This window comes from Heterodontus francisci, chromosome 46 (genome assembly GCF_036365525.1).
Source record: "Heterodontus francisci isolate sHetFra1 chromosome 46, sHetFra1.hap1, whole genome shotgun sequence".
In the NCBI taxonomy this organism is placed as follows: domain Eukaryota; kingdom Metazoa; phylum Chordata; class Chondrichthyes; order Heterodontiformes; family Heterodontidae; genus Heterodontus; species Heterodontus francisci.
In genome coordinates this window covers 18,669,683-18,689,122 of record NC_090416.1, presented here as the reverse complement: position 1 = coordinate 18,689,122, position 19,440 = coordinate 18,669,683, and the positions used below count along the sequence as shown (strand labels likewise).

General features: G+C 47.7%; 1 protein-coding gene across 2 annotated transcripts; it reads left to right on the top strand.

The window, feature by feature from the left end:
• Window positions 1-57: 57 nt before the first annotated feature.
• On the top strand, window positions 58-19,399 carry msto1 (misato mitochondrial distribution and morphology regulator 1). Of its 2 annotated transcripts, none has more exons than XM_068022861.1 (14): window positions 58-233; window positions 3,955-4,123; window positions 6,103-6,172; window positions 6,675-6,750; window positions 9,716-9,770; window positions 9,882-10,032; window positions 10,156-10,273; window positions 11,470-11,604; window positions 15,599-15,754; window positions 16,394-16,525; window positions 17,046-17,230; window positions 17,958-18,062; window positions 18,173-18,288; window positions 18,561-19,399. In XM_068022861.1, exons 1-14 carry the CDS (start codon window positions 150-152, stop codon window positions 18,797-18,799), a joined length of 1,791 nt encoding a protein of 596 aa, XP_067878962.1. In that variant the 5' UTR covers window positions 58-149; the 3' UTR covers window positions 18,800-19,399. The 2 variants fall into 2 exon arrangements, with proteins under 2 accessions (XP_067878962.1, XP_067878963.1); XM_068022862.1 differs by having other exon boundaries at window positions 59-233; window positions 3,955-4,090; window positions 18,561-19,397.
• Window positions 19,400-19,440: the final 41 nt, after the last annotated feature.

The following is a 19,440-nucleotide window of genomic DNA, read 5'->3' as shown; positions in this document are numbered from 1 at the left end:
TCAGCTGCCAGGTGGAAGCTGACTGACGTGCGGCCCAGCCAATGGGATTGTGAGCAGCAGACGGGTTAGGTTGCGGAGGTTGGGGGGGGTGGTTTCGGTTGAAGCTGAAGGTTTGAGTGGACCGCCGGTTGGCGGGTGCTGCGGGCCCAATGGGGAGCCTGTGTCGGGAGGTGGTGACGTTACAGCTCGGCCACTACAGCAACTTCGTGGGCACACACTGGTGGAACATTCAGGTTAGCGGCAGGCCTGGTTACCATGGAGAGGGGAGCAGGCCCCGGGGAGGAGGAGGAGAGCACAGGGGGGTTCAGAGAGAGACCGGGGTTTCTGTTTGGAGGAGGGGGGTACAGAGAGAGACCAGGGTTTCTGTTTGGAGGAGGGGGGGTACAGAGAGAGACCAGGGTTTCTGTTTGGAGGAGGGGGGTACAGAGAGAGACTGGGGTTTCTGTTTGGAGGAGGGGGGTACAGAGAGAGACTGGGGTTTCTGTTTGGAGGAGGGGGGTACAGAGAGAGACTGGGGTTTCTGTTTGGAGGAGGGGGGTACAGAGAGAGACTGGGGTTTCTGTTTGGAGGGGGTGGGGGGGGGGGTACAGAGAGAGACTGGGGTTTCTGTTTGGAGGGGGGGGGTACAGAGAGAGACCAGGGTTTCTGTTTGGAGGGGGGGGGGTACAGAGAGAGACCAGGGTTTCTGTTTGGAGGGGGGGGGTACAGAGAGAGACTGGGGTTTCTGTTTGGAGGGGGGGGGGTACAGAGAGAGACCAGGGTTTCTGTTTGGAGGGGGGGGGGTACAGAGAGAGACCAGGGTTTCTGTTTGGAGGGGGGGGGTACAGAGAGAGACTGGGGTTTCTGTTTGGAGGGGGGGGGGTACAGAGAGAGACCAGGGTTTCTGTTTGGAGGGGGGGGGGGTACAGAGAGAGACCAGGGTTTCTGTTTGGAGGGGGGGGGTACAGAGAGAGACCGGGGTTTCTGTTTGGAGGGGGGGGTACAGAGAGAGACTGGGGTTTCTGTTTGGAGGGGGTGGGGGGGGTACAGAGAGAGACTGGGGTTTCTGTTTGGAGGGGGTGGGGGGTACAGAGAGAGACTGGGGTTTCTGTTTGGAGGGGGTGGGGGGTACAGAGAGAGACTGGGGTTTCTGTTTGGAGGGGGTGGGGGGTACAGAGAGAGACTGGGGTTTCTGTTTGGAGGGGGTGGGGGGGGGTACAGAGCGAGACCAGGGTTTCTGTTTGGAGGGGGTGGGGGGTACAGAGAGAGACTGGGGTTTCTGTTTGGGGGTGGGGGTACAGAGAGAGAGACCAGGGTTTCTGTTTGGGGGGGGGGGTTCAGAGAGAGACCGGGGTTTCTGTTTGGGGGGGGGGGTACAGAGAGAGAGACCAGGGTTTCTGTTTGGGGGGGGGGGGGGGTTCAGAGAGAGACCGGGGTTTCTGTTTGGGGGGGGGGGGTACAGAGAGAGACCGGGGTTTCTGTTTGGGGGGGGGGGGGTACAGAGAGAGACCGGGGTTTCTGTTTGGGGGGTGGGGGTACAGAGAGAGACCAGGGTTTCTGTTTGGGGGGTGGGGTTGAGAGAGAGACCGGGGTTTCTGTTTGGGGGGGGGGGTACAGAGAGAGACCGGGGTTTCTGTTTGGGGGGTGGGGGTACAGAGAGAGAGACCAGGGTTTCTGTTTGGGGGGGGGGGGTTCAGAGAGAGACCGGGGTTTCTGTTTGGGGGGGGGGGGGGTACAGAGAGAGACCGGGGTTTCTGTTTGGGGGGGGGGGTACAGAGAGAGACCGGGGTTTCTGTTTGGGGGGGGGGGGTACAGAGAGAGACCGGGGTTTCTGTTTGGGGGGTGGGGGTACAGAGAGAGAGACCAGGGTTTCTGTTTGGGGGGGGTGCGTACAGAGAGAGACCGGGGTTTCTGTTTGGGGGTGGGGGTGGGGGTGGGGGGTGGTTCAGAGAGAGACCGGGGTTTCTGTTTGGGGGTGGGGGAGGGGGGGTTCAGAGAGAGACCGGGGTTTCTGTTTGGGGGTGGGGGAGGGGGGGGTTCAGAGAGAGACCGGGGTTTCTGTTTGGGGGTGGGGGAGGGGGGGTTCAGAGAGAGACCAGGGTTTCTGTTTGGGGGTGGGGGGGGGGGGGTTCAGAGAGAGACCAGGGTTTCTGTTTGGGGGGGGGGGGTGTTCAGAGAGAGACCGGGGTTTCTGTTTGGGGGTGGGGGACGGGGGGGTTCAGAGAGAGACCGTGGTTTCTGTTTGGGGGTGGGGGGGGGGGGTACAGAGAGAGTCCAGGGTTTTTGTTTTGGGGGGGGGGGTACAGAGAGAATCCAGGGTTTTTGTTTTTGGGGGGGGGGGGTACAGAGAGAGAGACCGGGGTTTCTGTTTGGGGGTGGGGGAGGGGGGGGTTCAGAGAGAGACCGGGGTTTCTGTTTGGGGGGGGGGGGGGGTTCAGAGAGAGACCGGGGTTTCTGTTTGGGGGTGGGGGGGGGGGTACAGAGAGAGTCCAGGGTTTTTGTTTTGGGGGGGGGGGGGGTACAGAGAGAATCCAGGGTTTTTGTTTTTGGGGGGGGGGGTACAGAGAGAGAGTCCAGGGTTTCTGTTTGGGGGGGGGGGTACAGAGAGAGAGACCGGGGTTTCTGTTTGGGGGGGGGGGGGGTACAGAGAGAGAGACCGGGGTTTCTGTTTGGAGGGGGGGGGGTACAGAGAGAGTCCAGGGTTTTTGTTGGAGGGGGGGTGTACAGAGAGAGACCGGGGTTTCTGTTTGGAGGGGGGGGGGGTACAGAGAGAGTCCAGGGTTTTTGTTTTGGGGGGGGGGGGGTACAGAGAGAGAGACCGGGGTTTCTGTTTGGGGGGGGGGTACAGAGAGAGTCCAGGGTTTCTGTTTGGGGGGGGGGGGGGTACAGAGAGAGAGACCGGGGTTTCTGTTTGGAGGGGGGGGGGTGTACAGAGAGAGACTGGGGTTTTTGTTTTGGGGGGGGGGGGGGGTACAGAGAGAATCCAGGGTTTTTGTTTTGGGGGGGGGGGGGGTACAGAGAGAGAGACCAGAGTTTCTGTTTGGAGGGGGGGGGGGTACAGAGAGAGTCCAGGGTTTTTGTTGGAGGGGGGGGTACAGAGAGAGTCCAGGGTTTCTGTTTGGGGGGGGGGGGGGGTACAGAGAGAGAGACCGGGGTTTCTGTTTGGAGGGGGGGGGGGGTACAGAGAGAGTCCAGGGTTTTTGTTGGAGGGGGGGTGTACAGAGAGACCGGGGTTTCTGTTTGGAGGGGGGGGGTACAGAGAGAGTCTAGGGTTTTTGTTTGGGGGGGGGGGGGTACAGAGAGAGAGACCGGGGTTTTTGTTTGGGGGTGGGGGAGGGGGGGTTCAGAGAGAGACCGGGGTTTCTGTTTGGGGGTGGGGGAGGGGGGGGGTACAGAGAGAGACCGGGGTTTCTGTTTGGGGGGGGGGTGGGGGGGGGGTACAGAGAGAGACCGGGGTTTCTGTTTGGGGGGGGGGGGGGGGGTTCAGAGAGAGACCAGGGTTTCTGTTTGGGGGGGGGGGGGGTTCAGAGAGAGTCCAGGGTTTTTGTTGGGGGGGGGGGGGGGGTACAGAGAGAGAGACCGGGGTTTTTGTTTTGAGGGGAGGGTGTGGAGGTTGGAGACGGACAGGGCTTTGGGTGGGGAACAGGGTGGAGATGCTATTTGTAGCCCCTCTTGACCTAACGGGGGTGTTACTAACAGTGCAGATCATGGATTATACTGGCACATTCTGCCCTCTGTCATTACCACTCTGGGTGACATTTACCCACTGCCCAAGTTCACATCCTGTTTAGTGATTTTTGAAGGTTTTACCTTAATTGTTCAGCAAATATTCACAGAATGGGATGTCGCCAGTGACAATGTGTTTTTTAAATTGAATTTAATTTGGAATTGCTAACTTCAGCATCAAGTCTGAGTGTATAAGAAATACATAGTAGAAATAAACAGGTCTGACTTCTTCTCTCTGCCTCTATCAAGGATGCTGCATTGTGTTATGATGTGGAACCGAGCGACCCTTACTGTGAGATCAGCAACAATGTTCTGTTTCGAGAAGGGCTGACTCTGCAGGGCCAGCCTACCTACACCCCCCGCCTCATCCTCATGGACCTCAAAGGTACTAGAATCTTCCAAAGTTCTCTTGATTCAGGTACTGCTCTTTTAGATTGGAAAATAGCACATCACTCCACTATTGAATAAAGCTGAGAGAGGGGATTGAGGGGAAACCGGGGAACTATAGACCAGTTAACCTGACCTCCATAGTCAGGAAATTACTCAAGTCTATAATTAAGGATAGAGTGACTAAAGAGTGAAATTTTTCAGCTGATCAGCGAGAGGTAGTTTGGATTTGGAAAGGGAAGGTCATGCCCAACAAACCTGCTAGAATTATTTTGAAGAGGTGACTAAAGTTGTGAACAGGGCAATGTCTCTGGATGTTATTTGGATTTTCAGAAGACATGTGATAAAGTCTCTGCTAAGAGACTGTTAGTTAAAGGTGAAGCTCTTGGAATTGAAGGTAAATTATTGATCTGATTAGGAAAGTGGCTGATTCGGCAGGATGTGACTAGTGGGGTTCCACAAGGATCTGTTGGAGCCTCAACTATTCACAGTATTTATTAACAACTGAGATGATGGGAAAGAAAGCCACATATCCAAATTTGTCCATGACACAATGACAGGTAACAGTGTATATGGAAACATAAAATTACAAAGATATATTAATAGATTAGTTGAATTGGCAAAACTGTGGTAAATGGATTTCAGTGAAGGAAAATGTGAGGTCGTCCACTTTGGACCTATAAAAAGGTTAGAATAGAGTACCTTCTAAATGGTAAAAAGTTAGAAATAGAGGAAATCCAAAGAGACTTGGGGGCCCAGGTACACACTGGGATCTTGGCGTACTTGTCCATAGATCACTGAAGGCAGCAGCACAGATAGATAAGGTGGTTAGGAAGGCATATGGGATACAAAGAACAGTACAGCACAGAAACAGGCCATTCGGCCCTCCAAGCCTGCGCCGATCATGATGCCTGTCTAAACTAAAACCTTCTGCACTAGAATTAGATACTTGCCTTTATTAGCCAAGGCACAGAATATAAGAGCAGGGAGGTTATGATGGAGCTGTATAAAACGCTAGTTAGACCACAGCTGGAGTACTGTATACAGTTCTGGTCACCACACTATAGGAAGGATGTGATTGCACTGGAGAGGGTGCAGAGGAGATTCACCAGGTTGTTGCCTGGGCTGGAGCATTTCAGCTATGAAGAGAGACTGGATAGGCTAGAGTTGTTTTCCTTACAGCAGAGAAGGATGAGGGGGGATCTGATTGAGGTGTACAAAGGTATGAGGGGCATTGATAGGGTAGATAGGAAGAAACTTTTTCCCTTAGCGGAGGTGTCAATAATGAGGGGGCATAGATTTAAGGTAATGGGCAGGAGGTTTAGAGGAGATTTGAGGGGAAAAAAATTCACCCAGAGGGTGGTTGGAATCTGGAACACACTACCTGAAGAGGTGGTAGAGGCAGGAACCCTCACAACATTTAACAAGTATCTAGATGAGCACTTGAAATGCCATAGCATACAAGGCTACGGGCCAAGTGCTGGAAAATGGGATTAGAATAGCTAGTGCTTGATGGCCAGCAGACACGATGGGCTGAAGGGCCTGTTTCTGTGCTGTATTACTCTGACTATGACAAAGGGTGGGAGAAGTTTGGAACACTCTTCCACAAATGGCAGTTTATGCTCAATTGTTAATTTTGAATCTGAGATTGATAGATTTTTGTTATCCAGTGGTATTAAGGGATATGAGGTGGGTATATGGAATTAGGTTGTAGATCATCCATGATCGTATTGAATGACAGAACTGGCACAAAGGGTTGATTGGCCTCCTCCTGTGAATGCAGACCTAGTTTATGTAATCTAACCCTTGGAGCCCCATTTGGAGTTTCCCTCTGTTGTGACAAGTGTGTCCTGGGGTGCCAGATATGGGTCTAAAACCTCCATTCACCAACAATGCAGGTGTGAAGGCTGATAAATGCTCTCTGGTTGGTGTAAGTTGTAAATCATTCACCTAAGGTGCTGCTGTAGCCTGCAGTAATGGGTTGGCTTTGTGTGCGTGTGTGTCTTGCAGGGAGTTTGAGCAGTCTGAAGCAGGAGGGAGCCCTATATGGCATCAGTCAGACGGAACCTGCAGTAACGTGGTAAGGATATAAATTCAGCTCATTGTCTTCCAGAGGGCATCCAGCGATCACCTCATCTTTAAGCTTTATTTCCCCATCCCTCCATGCCTGAAGGCTTCATTCATCCCTGGTTACATGCACCAGCCACCCTGTGGTCTGGCCATTCTTCAAGTGTGAGCCTAGACAAGCTGTTCATCAAGGAGAGGCATCACAACTGACCCTGTCCTCAGACCCACTCACTTTCCAGCAGGAGTGACTGGCTGTTGGTGAGCAGCAGGAACCTCAGCCTGTTCTCCCAGTCCAGGCAGAAGGTAACAGCTTAACCACTGCATCATCAGAGACCCTGGGCTTTGCCTGTGTGACTCTGCACCACACCAGTTGCTGCTTACCCCTATTGAGACATCTTGAACTCCAACAGAGGAGCCTGCCATTTGGTGTCTTTACAAGAGAGGGCCGGGGGATTGGATTGGATTGGATTGATATTGATAAATACACAAGAAATACATCTTTCCCTTTAATCTAGGAAGGGGAACCTTACAGTGCACAAAGAGGATCCAATAATAAAGAACCAGTTTCTACAACACCTGGACAGATTGAGTGTAAGTATTTCTCTCCACTTTGTGTAAACTTTCCTCCCTGCTGATTTGCTCTCTCTTGCAAAGCAGAACTTACTGAAGACTGTTCACTGTTGCAATAATCCCAGCCTTTAAGTCTGTACCTGCAACACTCTGAATCTAAAACAGATTTGGATAACATGCAGATCCCCATTATTTAAATTGGTTTTTCATTCATTCACGGGATGTGGGTGACTTGGTGTGGCCAGCATTTATTGCCCATCACTAAATCTCTTGTGAAGATGGTGGTGTCCACCTTTGAATATAACTCTGAATTGCTTAGCTATTTGAGGGCAGTTGTGAGTCAATCACATTGCTGTGGGTCTGGAGTCACAAATAGGCCCAGACTGGGTAAGGACGGCAGATTTCCTTCCCTAAAAGGACATTAGTGAACCAGAAGGGTTTTTAGGACGACCTGCTAGTTTCATAGTCACTGTTACTGAGAGCAGCTCTTTATTCCAGATTTATACAATTAATTGAATTGAAATTCCTCAACTGCTGTGATGGTATTTGAACTCGTGTCTCTAGATCATTAGTCCAGGCCTCTGGTTAACCAGTACCATAACCTCTTAAATGATCAAAGGTATTTTAAACTCAACACTTGGAGCACTTCCAGCGTTTCCCTGGCTGAGATCAGCTAACTGAGCAAAGGCCAAGCAACAAATGTCAGACCTTAATACAAAAGCAAAATACCGCAAGTGCTGGAAATACTCAGCGGGTCAGGCAGCATTGTGGAGAGAGAGAAACAGTGTTAATGTTTCAGGTCAATGACCTTTCACCAAAACTGGCAAAGGTTAGAAATGTAATCAGTTTTGAGCAAATGAAAGGGCGGACGGATGAGAAAGAGACAAGAGGGAAGATCAGACTTTCCTGCTCTGCTAAAAAGGTCATCACTCTGAAACATTGACTGTTTCTCTCTTTACATGTGCTACCTGACCTGCTCAGCTCAGTGTTTCCACCATCTTCTGTTTCTATCTCCAACTTTGCTGCTTTGTGGCTCAGTGCCACATTTTCTGGGGTTTTGTCACTTGAGGGACCTCTTTCACATAAACTTCTTAAATAACACGTCATAGTGTCAGACTCCCAGCTCCAACATCAGCCTGTTCGAATTGTCGAGCCCTGTGATTTGGAACTGGCTTTGACCTGGTAGACTTAGGGAAGAAGCCTCAATCAAAAACCTGTTCAAATAAACGGGGGAGGAAAAAGGAGTAGCCTTGTGCATCTGTGCTGCTGTTTGATGAGGCTGTTCCATCGCAAGCTCTGCATTCAGACATCACCATGTCAACAGTACAGCTGACAGCAAAGACAGGGCATTTGCTCTGTGCCTGAGCCAGCACATGCTGCAGCAGTTGATAACTGAGCCCCCTGGCTGGAGACTTTTAAATCTATACATTCTCTAGCTCGGGTGTTTATTGATGGACCTCTATACTGCCACCGTTTAGGACTGGAACAGGGTTTGTAATTGCGCCTTTTACAATCGAGTTCCTCTAACATCTCAGCAGGGGGGGGGATATCCTTCACCTGTGTGGTACTGAGCTTTAAAGAGTGGAATGTCCCTGAATGAGCTCATTTCAACCAGACACTGCCACTGTCCCAGACAGGATTTGTGCTCCTGATCATTGTCCACACCTGGTAAACGGATACTTAAAGACTTCACGTAGGAACCGGAATGGGAGCTCTACTGTGGTGCCTCTCACAAATGAGGAGCCTGCCTACATTTGGTGAACAGTTGTTTCGAGAGAAGTATATAGTGGTGTCTCTAGGGATTGGTGTTGGGACCTCTGCTCTCTGGTATATATTCATAACCTGGACTCAGGTACATAGGGCAGAATTTCAAATTTTGATGATACAGGACTCAAATGTAATAAATAATGATGAGGACAGTAACAGCCTTAAGGCAGACAGACAAACTGGTAAAATGGGAAGACAGATGGCAAATAAAATTTAACGCAGAGAAGCGTGAAGCGATACATTATTGATAGGCAAACTGGGAAAAGGCAATATAAACTAAATGATACAATTTTAAAGGTGGTGTAGAAACAGAAATCTTTGGAAGTGGCAGGGGAAGTTGAGAAAGCTGTTTAAAAAGCAGATGGGATTACTGGTTTTATTAATAGAATTCTGAATACTACAGCAAGTAAGTTATACTAAATCCATTATAAATCATTGGGTGAGCCTGAGCTGGAGGACTCTGTTCAATTCTGAGCCCCACACTTTAGGAAGGATGTCAAGGCCCTGGAGAGGACGCAGGGGAGATTTATTAGAATCTTCTTTGGCCTCCTTGTCTCGAGAGACAATGGGTAAGCACCTGGAGGTGGTCAGTGGTTTGTGAAGCAGCGCCTGGAGTGGCTATAAAGGCCAATTCTAGAGTGACAGACTCTTCCACAGGTGCTGCAGAATTTATTAGAATGGTATCAGGGATAAGGGACTTTAGCGATGTAGGGAGATTGCAGAAGCTAGGATTGTTCTCCTTAGAGCAGAGAAGGTTAATAGGATATTTAATAGAGGCGTTCAAAACAGGAAGGGTTTTGTTAGAGTAAATAAGGAGAAACTGTTTCGAGTGGGCAGAAGGATCAGTAACTAGAGGAAGTGGATTTAAGACAATTGGTAAAAGAAGCTGAGGTGACATGAGGTTTTTTTTTGTGGTGAGCTGTTGTGATCTTTTAAACAGAGTCCTAGCTGGTTCAGGTAGGTTTTAAAGATTCCAGGGCACTGTTCAAAGAGCTGGCATTTCACCCAGTGTCCTGGGCCAACATTCCTCCCACAACTCACCAACATCAGATTAATTGGTCATGCAACTCATTGCTGTTTGTGGGAACTTGTGCCCTACACAAGTCATTACATTTTGAAGTAATGTGGGAAGCACATTGGGATATTTCAGACAAGTGTGATGAGGCTGTCGGTGAACACTAGATCTTTCTCCTCACCTACTTTGTGTTGTCTTCCTCAGGGCGAAGTGCACTCCAATAGGAACCCCAACCCGACAGCATTTCAGGGGGAAGAAAGTGAGTGACTTCTATCCTGACTTTGCAGAGTGTCAGTAACTCTATATCGTGTTTGTGCTCTAGCACCTTGGTGCAGGCAGCCCCCACCTCTAACCTGGTTTGTTTTGACAGGAGCTGTACCAGTATCTGTGGCTGAGAGACCCCTCGACCTGTCACAGAGCACCTACCGATTGGAGAGCAATGTGCGGGTGTGGTCAGACTACTTGAGAGTGCATCTGCACCCAAAGACCATCTCTGTCATCCAGCAGTACAACCACAACAGGTGAGTCAGCTGTGGGCAATAGAGGGAGAGTGCAAAGGAAAAGGATGTTGAAACATGTACACAGAGGGTACAATATCACAGTGTACTAAGCTGATGGATCATGTTTTGTTTTTAAACACACAGCAGTCCCGATAGGTTTGAAGCATTTGGATTTGGTGAGAAGCTCATTCGTGATCCAGCATTTCTGGATGATTTTGAGGACAGGCTACACTTTTACATTGAAGAGTGTGACTATCTGCAGGTACTGGCTGGGGAGAAATTTCACATAATTGTCTCTAGACAAGAGGAACAGGGAAATCCCATACTATAGAATAGAAACGTAAATACTGGCAATATACAGCATGTATAGGAAAACATGAATTAATGGGTCCAGTTTCTCAAAATTCCCAGCTTCTGAAAGATTGAGCTTGCCTCTAATCACCAATGTTCTACTGGGGTACAGTGACCCTCTCCTGTAATAATGGGAGGTGGGGGCAGCCATGGATACTGGTGATTTATCTGTCTCACCCCATCCCAGCAGCCACGAAGCTCTGCTCTTGTCAACCAAACATTTAGACCAAGTTACACATCATCCGTTACAACCGAGGATGGCAAATTCATGGAGAAAAGCATGAAAGCCATATATACTCCAGCTACTGTTGCACACTGTCTGAATTTGCTGCACCCTTTCAGGTGTAGACTACAGGAGGGCGAGTCCCAGGCCTGTGGGCTGGACAGCTGTACCTCATGGTCCAGACTCTGTGCCTAACCTGTCCAGCAAGGTAGAAAATGGGCTATCTCCAAGAAAGGAGAGGAGGTACACCCTTCAGCAATCGAGGGAGAAAGATTTTAGTTACACAGAAGATGGAATAGTGTGTGTTTTTCTCTTTATAATCTTTCAGTAAAGCTTTTCACTGGTTTCAGTAAAATGCAAAGGTGGGTGAATTGATATTTGTTAATTCTATATCAATTGTGTTTAATTATATGCATTAATTGAGACTTGACTTGAGTATGTTTAAAGAGACACTTGCTGAAACTGTGGGAGTGGTTGAGTTAGGAGGTGTATACTTATAATGTTTCACTCTAAATAAATGTTAGGCTGAGTAAAGATTGGCTCCAGTACTACCCTTCACCAACTGGCTTTCTGAAATAGAACATACTGAAAACATCCAGCAGTACAACTCGAGATCCTGTTCTTCCAAACTTGTTTCAGGAGGAACTATTTTCAGCTGTGTAACACTGGGGTACAATACAGGTGTATCACCTTACACTGGGGTGCAGTCCTCCCTCCATAAACACTACCAAACACTGATTGACTGATTTATATTGTACGACTGACACCATTTCAAAAATACCTATGTTTCAACCTTATTCTGTATGTCAGGTGATCTATGAATGTGAGTATTACTCAGCTGTGGAGGCAGCCTGTTCTTGGTTAATGCAGTGTTCTGTCAACAGGGGTTCCATGTGCTATGTGACCTGCAGGATGGGTTTGCTGGGCTCTCAGCCAAGGTGGTGGAGCTGCTGAACGATGAATACGGAGGAAAAGGCATATTCACGTGTGGTTTCACCCCGACCTCATACACAGACACAGTGAGTAATGAGAGGAGCAGTCACTGGTTGCAGTGTCTGCCACACAACACACCAAGCATCCAGTTCCCCAGACCCAGGTTAGAACACCCAGTCTGTGCTGTTAGCTCATTTCAGCCAGGATGCTGCAGGTGATAGCATTAGGAGCAGGAGGGCGGCACTTGGTCGCTCGAGCCTGCTCCACCATTCAATAAGATCATAGCTGATCTGATTGTAACCTCAACTCCACATTCCTGCCTACCCCCAATAACCTTTCACCCCCATGCTTGTCAAGAATCTATCTACCTCTGCCTTAAAAATATTCAAAGACTCTGCTTCCACTGCCTTTTGAGGAAGAGAATTCCAAAGACTCACCACCCTCAGAGAAATAATTTCACATCTGTCTTAAATTCTAAATTCTTCCACAGAGAAAACATCCTTTCCACATCCACCTTGTCAAGACCCTCTCAGGATCTTATATCTTTCAATCAAGTTGCCGCTTACTCTTCTAAATTCCAGTGGATACAAGCCTAGCCTGTCCAACCTTTCCTCATAAGACAACCCGCCCATTCCAGGTATTAGTCTAGTAAACCTTCTCTGTACTGCCTCCAACACATTTACATCCATCCTTAAATAAGGAGACCAGTACTCTACACAGTACTCCAGATGTGGTCTCACCAATGCCCTGTATAGCTGAAGCATAACCTCCCTACTTTTGTATTCAATTCCCCTCACGATAAACGATAACATTCTATTTGCTTTCCTAATTACGTGCTGTACCTGCACACTAACCTTTTGCGATTCATGCACTAGGACACCAGATCCCTCTGCATCTCAGAACTCTGCAATCTCTCACCATTTAGGTAACATGCTTTTTTATTATTCTTGCCACAGTGGACAGTTTTACATTTTCCCACATTATACCTCATTTGCCAGGTCTTTGCCCACTCACTTAACCTATCTATATCCCTTTGTAGCCTTCTTATATCCTCTTCACAACTTACTTTCCTGCATAACTTTGTGTCAGGAGCAAATTTAACAACCATACCTTCAGTCCCTTCATCCAAGTCATTGATATAAATTGTAAAATATTGAGGTCCCAGCACAGATCCCTGTGGCACACCACTCGTTACATATTGCCAACCAGAAAATGACCCATTTATGCCTACTCTGTTTCCTGTTAGCTAGCCAATCTTCTATCCCCTACCCCTTCACCATGAGCTTTTATTTTCTGCAATAACCTTTGATGTGGCACCTTATCAAATGCCTTCTGGAAATCTAAGTACAATACATCCACTGGTTCCCCTTTATCCACAGCACATGTTACTACTTCAAAGAACTCCAATTTAAACAGTAATTTCAGTTAATTGCTAAATTTAAACAAAATAAAAACTAGGCATGAGATTAACCCTTAAAATCCACTCACTTAACCAAACTCCCTTCTTCACACTGTGCCCTCCAGCAGGAGTCAGTGCAGACAAGTAGTACTGAGAGTTCCCAGAATTTATACTCTCAAAACAATAATGTATCCTTGCTAGGTTTCTGCTAAACCTCAAACCAGTTTAAGCTAGCTATCTAATTAACTAACTACAGCTACTCAGAGCTTGTCTAACCCTGTTTAAAACTAAGAAACCTAACTTGCCTCCTAACATAAACAGTAATGTTAGTTAATAGCTAAATTTAAACAAAATAAAAACTAAACTTTATAGAGATTAACTCTTAAAACCCACTCACTTACCACACTCTCTGCCCTCCAGCAGGCCTCAGTGCAACATCAAGACTGCACTCATCCAGCATGACCACTTGATCCTGTAGGTATAGCCCCACCCATCCCAGCCAGTCAGCAAAGCAATTGGCTCAATCCATAAGCATCTGCTCCACCCAGCAAACAGCCTAGGACTAGGGTACAGAGCCTAAAAGTTAAAGCCAGGCCTTTCAGTAGTGAAGTTAAAGAATATTTCTATACACAAAGGTTGGCAGAAGTTTCAAACTCTATAAGGGGTGCAGAGGGAGCTGGGTGTATATGTACATAAGTCTTGAAGGTGGTAGGACAGGTTGAGAGCGTGGTCAATAAAGCATTCAGTATCCTGGGCTTTATTAATAGGGGCATAGAGTACAAGAGCAAGGAGTTTATGTTGAACTTGTATAAGACACTAGTTTGGCCTCAGCTGTGTCCAGTTCTGGAAAGATGCAAAGGCATTGGAGAAAGTACAGAAAAGATTCACAAGAATGGTTCAGGGATGAGGAACTTCATTCTTTTTTTTAACTTGTTCACAGGATGTGGGTGTCTCTGGCTAGGCCAGCATTTATTGCCCATCCCTAATTGCCCTTGAACTGAGTGACTTGCTGGGCTATTTCAGAGGGCAGTTAAGAGTCAACCACATTGCTGTGGGTCTGGAGTCACATGTAGGCCAGACCAGGTCAGGATGGCAGATTTCCTTCCCTAAAGGACATTAGTGAAGCAGATGGGTTTTCACAACAATTGGTAATGGTTTCGTGGTTGCCATTAGACTAGCATTTACTGCCAGACTTATTAATTGAATTCAAATGTCACTGTCTGCTGTAGTGGGATTCGAACCCATGTCCCCAGGGGATTAGTTTGGGCCTCTGGATTACAACGCCAGTGACATTACCACTATGCCACCACCTCCCCCTTTACAAAGATAGATTGGAGAAATTAGGACTGTTTTCCTTGGAGAAGAGAAGGCTGAGAGGTGACTTGATTGAGGTATTCAAAATCATGAGGGGTCCAGACAGAGTAGATAGAGAGAAACTGTTCCCACCCATGAAAGGATCGAGAACGAGACGGCACAGATTGAAAGTAATGGGTAAAAGAAGTAAAGGAGACACGAGGAAAAGCTTTTTCAAACAGCGAGTGGTTAGGAGCCGGAGAGTGCGGCAGAGGCCGGTTCAATCGAGGCATTCAAAAGGGAATTAGATAGTTACATGTAAAGGAAGAATGTGCAGGGTTATGGGGAGAAGGTGGGGGAGTGGCACGAAGTGAATTGCTCACTGAGAGCTGGTGCAGACATGATGGACTGAATGGCCTCCTTTTGTGCTGTAACAATTCTGTGATTCATAAGAGCATAGGAAACTGGAAGAGGCCATTCGGCCCCTTGAACCTGCTCTGCCATTCAGTAAGGTCATGGCTGATCTACCTTGACTGCACTTTCTTGCCCTGTCCCAGTGTTTGCCTTCCTAATTGCTAGCTGTACCTGCATGTCAATGGTTAGAGTCTGCAAATGACTTGTTTAGGTAGATAAAGGGGAACTAGTGGATGTAGTATATTTAGATTTTCGAAAGGCATTGAATAAGGTGCACACAAAAGATGGTTACACAAGGTATGGGCTCATGGGGGTAGAGATAATAGCATGGCTGGATGGAGGACTGGTTAAAGGACAGAAAACAGTGGAAATAAACAGGTCATTTGCAGTTGAGGTGCCAGAAGGATCTTTGCTGGAACCTCGGCTATTTAAAATCTATATTAATGACTTCGATGAAGGAACCAAGAATAAAGAGTCTGAGTTTGTTGATGGTACAAAGCTAGGTGGGAAAGTAAGATGTGAAGAGGACACCAAGAAGCTGCAAAGGGATATAATGAGTGGGCAAGAAGGTGACAGGTGGAGTATAGTGTGGGGAAATGTGAGGTTATTCATTTTAGTAAGAAGAATAGAAAAACAGAATATATTTTAAATAGTGAGAAACTATTAAATGTTAGTGTTCAGAAGGATTTGAATGTCCTTGATTGCGAAACACAGAAAATTAACATGCAGGTACAGCTAGCAATTAGGAAGGCAAACACTGGGGTGGATCTTTATTGCAAGAGGGTTGGAGTACAAGAATAAGGAAGTCTTGCTGTAATTGTACAGGGCATTGGTGAGACCATAGCTGGAGTACTTTGTACGTTTTGACTTCTGTGCCCAATTATAAGGGAGGCACTGTGCAGATCACCTGCGTCTGGTGTTGCCCCTATTTATGTCAATGTCTCTCTTGATCCTGGTATTCCTCGATTGTGCAGAACCCGGTGAAGGAGATCTATCGGCTGCTGAACTCTGTCATGGGGATCGTACATTTATCCAGTCGGAGCTCTATCTTCTGCCCGATGTCACTGAATAGAAATGTTCTGGGGCGCAAACGGATTTCTCCAGTCACGTTCCCACATGTAATGTACGATGTGAGTATTAGTAGTTTGTGGGGGTTGGGATGATGGGCGGGGGGGTGTGAAATGTCTCTTCCCATCCCTCCTCCGGCTGTATCAGATCTCTGGTGGCTGCACTGTGAAGAGCAGGTAGGGCTGGGGGAAAGATCAGCCCCGTTGCCTGCTACTAGTCACTATCCAGAGACACGTGCTGGAGGGTGTTGGATATTACAGGAGGGGGAATCGGCAACAATTCCCTGTGCTTGAATGGGCTGCCAACAGCCAGTACAGAATGTGTTGGTCACAGAGTAAAGTTCCCCTGCAGTGTTGCCTATTCCTAAACCTGCACCAGTCATCCTGTGGCCTACGATTGTCAAGTGTGGTGAATTTGTGTCCATGCCCAATAAGAACTGGATCAAGATATCCCCAAACTAATTTGACAAGAAACTTTTCCAACCTTCATCCAGAGAGAGGGAGGTGAGCATAGATTTTCAACCTACCAGTCTGGCTGTTTTTGGGACCAGGTTTCAACATTGAGAGAGCTACGTCTGACCCATTGCTCTGCCCCAAGTGTGTTCTAGTGAAATGTGTCCTTTCCAGCCATTTCTGCCGTTCAGGCTCTGATGCATTGCAGGTGAGCTGCAGCTTTTAATCACCTCTTCTTTCCCTGAACAGGCATCTCTCAACTATCACAGCAGCGCAATTCTCGCCACTGCCTTGGAAACGCTGACCATCCCATATCGACTGCAGTCTTCCACTGTATCACTCACACAGCTATCAGACGCACTCAACTTGTCTGGGAGAAAGGTACAGCCCAATTCTTAGTCTGAAAGTATGGTGGGACAGTTGCTGACTATGAGGAGAGGGAGGTAGACCCTGCATTGACATGCAGACAAGGATGGTTCCTGCTGATCCCAACCAGGGATACAGTGCAGCTTAATCTGTGCTGAGCCCTGGGTTATGGCAGGGGAAACCAGACTAGATTTCTGCCACTGCTCGCTATCCTGCTGCTTTGTCTGTGGACATGTAATGGAATTGGCGGTGAGGCTGCTCACAATCGATTAGCCCCACAGCACTTACTGTTGCGCCTTGATAATGAAAAATGTGTGGCATGCTGGAAAACCTGCACTAACACGAGTGATGTGGATAGTGTGACTGGTCTAGACAAACTTTATAAAGGCACCCAAACTCTAAGATGTACTGAGATATCTGCTGGTGTGCGAATTCCTTGGAACATTGTTCGAAAAGATGCATGCAGGGAAAATGCCTCCTCCCTCCTGGCATCATCATTGTAATTGACTGCTCTATGCTTTGTCTCTTGTGGTAGGTGATCACTGCGTCTGCCTCAGTTCCATTCCCCATGAGAGACACGGACACTCTGCCAGACGTACTGTGCAGCCAGCAGACCGAATTGCCGTGGATCGGGCTGTCTCCGTGTGGGGAGTTTAAGGATGCCCGATGCTTTGCTCAGTCTGTGGTGATTCGAGGAGTCAGCAGCGAACAACAAGTGAGGTGTGTCTAATCCTGAACCAGGGCCTTACAACAGTTGCCCTTTTAAATCATTCCCAGCCAGTCTTTCCCTGTTTCAGAAGGCTTGCTTCTTTCGGAGGCCGTTGATTGAATGCACAGTAATCATTTATTAAACGTCCCAGCGAGCGCTGAGCCCTACAGACCAGGAAGTACCCAGGTTTCATCCCTGTCACTACTCCATTAACTGGTCCCAGTCAAATTTCCCCTGGGTTAGAAAGGGGAAATTAGCCAGAGCTCCTGCTCCCTGCCAGTGACCTCCACACAATTGACTCATGAAAATCAGATGCACAAGTGCCTATGATGTCTTCTGTCCTAAAATAGCCTCCTGGTTTAAAAACTGGCAATTAGTAACACCCCATGGTTACAAAGCCACATGGACAAATTATTGCCACTGTCCCCACCGGTACTGTACCCTAATGTTACAGTCCCTGCCAGTACTGTATTCGCAAGAAAAGAGTGCTGTATCCCCATGTTGGTGATTGGCCTGTGTGCCCCCTGTGTTGTGCAGCTGAAAGGGTTCTCTCCAAACATGGCAGAATCTAAATTTGTACAACTGTGTATTTTTCAGTTGCAGTGGTGGTAAAATGTTGCACATACAGTACACTATATTTGAAACTACAGTGATCTGATGTAGATTGTACTTTCACTGATAGCAAACATTCGTGTAAATTTATTATCGTAAAGCTCACCGTGACTCTCTTTCCTTTAGTAACCTTGCTCCAGGGGTGAAAGGGGCCTCCATTTTACACACCTGTCCTACAGGGGAGGACGTGCTCAGCACATTTCTGCACAGCCACTTCCCAACTACAATGAGGTATGTGAAGCTTCTAACACCAGAGCTGAAAATGGGAGGTGGTTTGGGTCCATTGGGATTGTGTACAATGGAAGTGTTGATTAGTGACGACTGTTCCTCTTGTTCCTCAGCGCTGTCCATCTGGCTCAAACCCCATGTAAAGTGACAACTCCATACCCACAGTTCTTCACACCCTCCTTCAACAAATGGGGACAGCTGACAGCAAGTGGCCTATCCTCAGCGAGTGGTGAGTGAGGAACTCCAGGTTGGGGCCAAAGAATTCTATGAAATGTTTTGTTATTTTTCAGGGTTTCATCCAGTATGTAAAGTAGACCACACGCAGTCCTCACAATTCCACTGCATTTGTATCTGGCTGGGGTACTGGAGGGCAGCTGCCACTGGACCTCAGCAACCAGTGGTGTCTTGGAGGCTGATGTTTGGTAGAGTAGATTGATATACAATTGGTGTTTTTGGTCCTGCACTGGGCTCCAGTGAATAAGTCTCTTTCTATCTCCCCAGCTGTCGAGAGTATCCCTGTTCTGACTGCTCTCCAATCGTCTCCAGTTTTGCACAGCGTCCTGCACAATCTGTACAGGGAGGTGAGCCGCCTCAACCTTCGCAAGTTCAGCACGTTCCTCTCCGCTGGCACTGAACTGGATGACTTCAAAGAGGTTCTGGAGGAACTGCGGAGCCTTTCGCAGTGCTACAAAATGAACTTTGATATGGATGAATCAGAAGATGACTCTGACGCAGAATAAAGATTGCTATAACCGCCGTGCTGCACACTGTACCACCTCTTTCTCAACGTACTTACGCAGAGTAATGGTGGTAAGCGATGTGTATGTCTGTACGGGAATCACTTCCTGCCTTACTGTCTAAACTGCCAATTACCCATATCTGTAAATATGTTCAACCAGGGAGGGGGGAGAAAACCTTCTCTTCATGGAACAGATTTTATTTAATTCCAAAGGTGGCAGAAAGGCCTACCAGGTTTGAATGTCTTCTTTGCTATCCTCACCCCAGACAGGGCAAAGCAGGGATTAGATGAACACCAAGTGCATTCTACGCAGCCCTCTGTCAGAATGGTTTGTTTTCTCCATTAGCAAGTTAAAATAAAGATCGACTGACTGGTTAAGGTTCAAACTCTGGTTCACTCAGCCAGAGCTCTCATTTGCTGATGCTAGTATGTAAACCCCACACCACGGGAATGATTAAAGTGTAAGTTTACATAGAACCATCATAAGCCACTTGGCTGATACTTTATCTTCTGCAACTAATGTTTATCGATGAAGCTGGGTATGATTCTTGTTTGCAAGTACCATTAAAACTTGAAATTCCAGCATCATGACAGCTAACGATACTTGCTACTTATCTAGCAGCACAAGGATCACTCACTACC

Excerpts from the sequence above, each read along its gene's own strand:
- msto1 (XM_068022861.1), top strand. The coding sequence starts at position 150 with ATGGGGAGCCTGTGTCGGGAGGTGGTGACGTTACAGCTCGGCCACTAC. Across the intron at positions 18,063-18,172 it reads CACTTCCCAACTACAATGAG|CGCTGTCCATCTGGCTCAAA; the intron begins GTATGTGAAGCT and ends CTTGTTCCTCAG. Across the intron at positions 18,289-18,560 it reads TGGCCTATCCTCAGCGAGTG|CTGTCGAGAGTATCCCTGTT; the intron begins GTGAGTGAGGAA and ends CTATCTCCCCAG.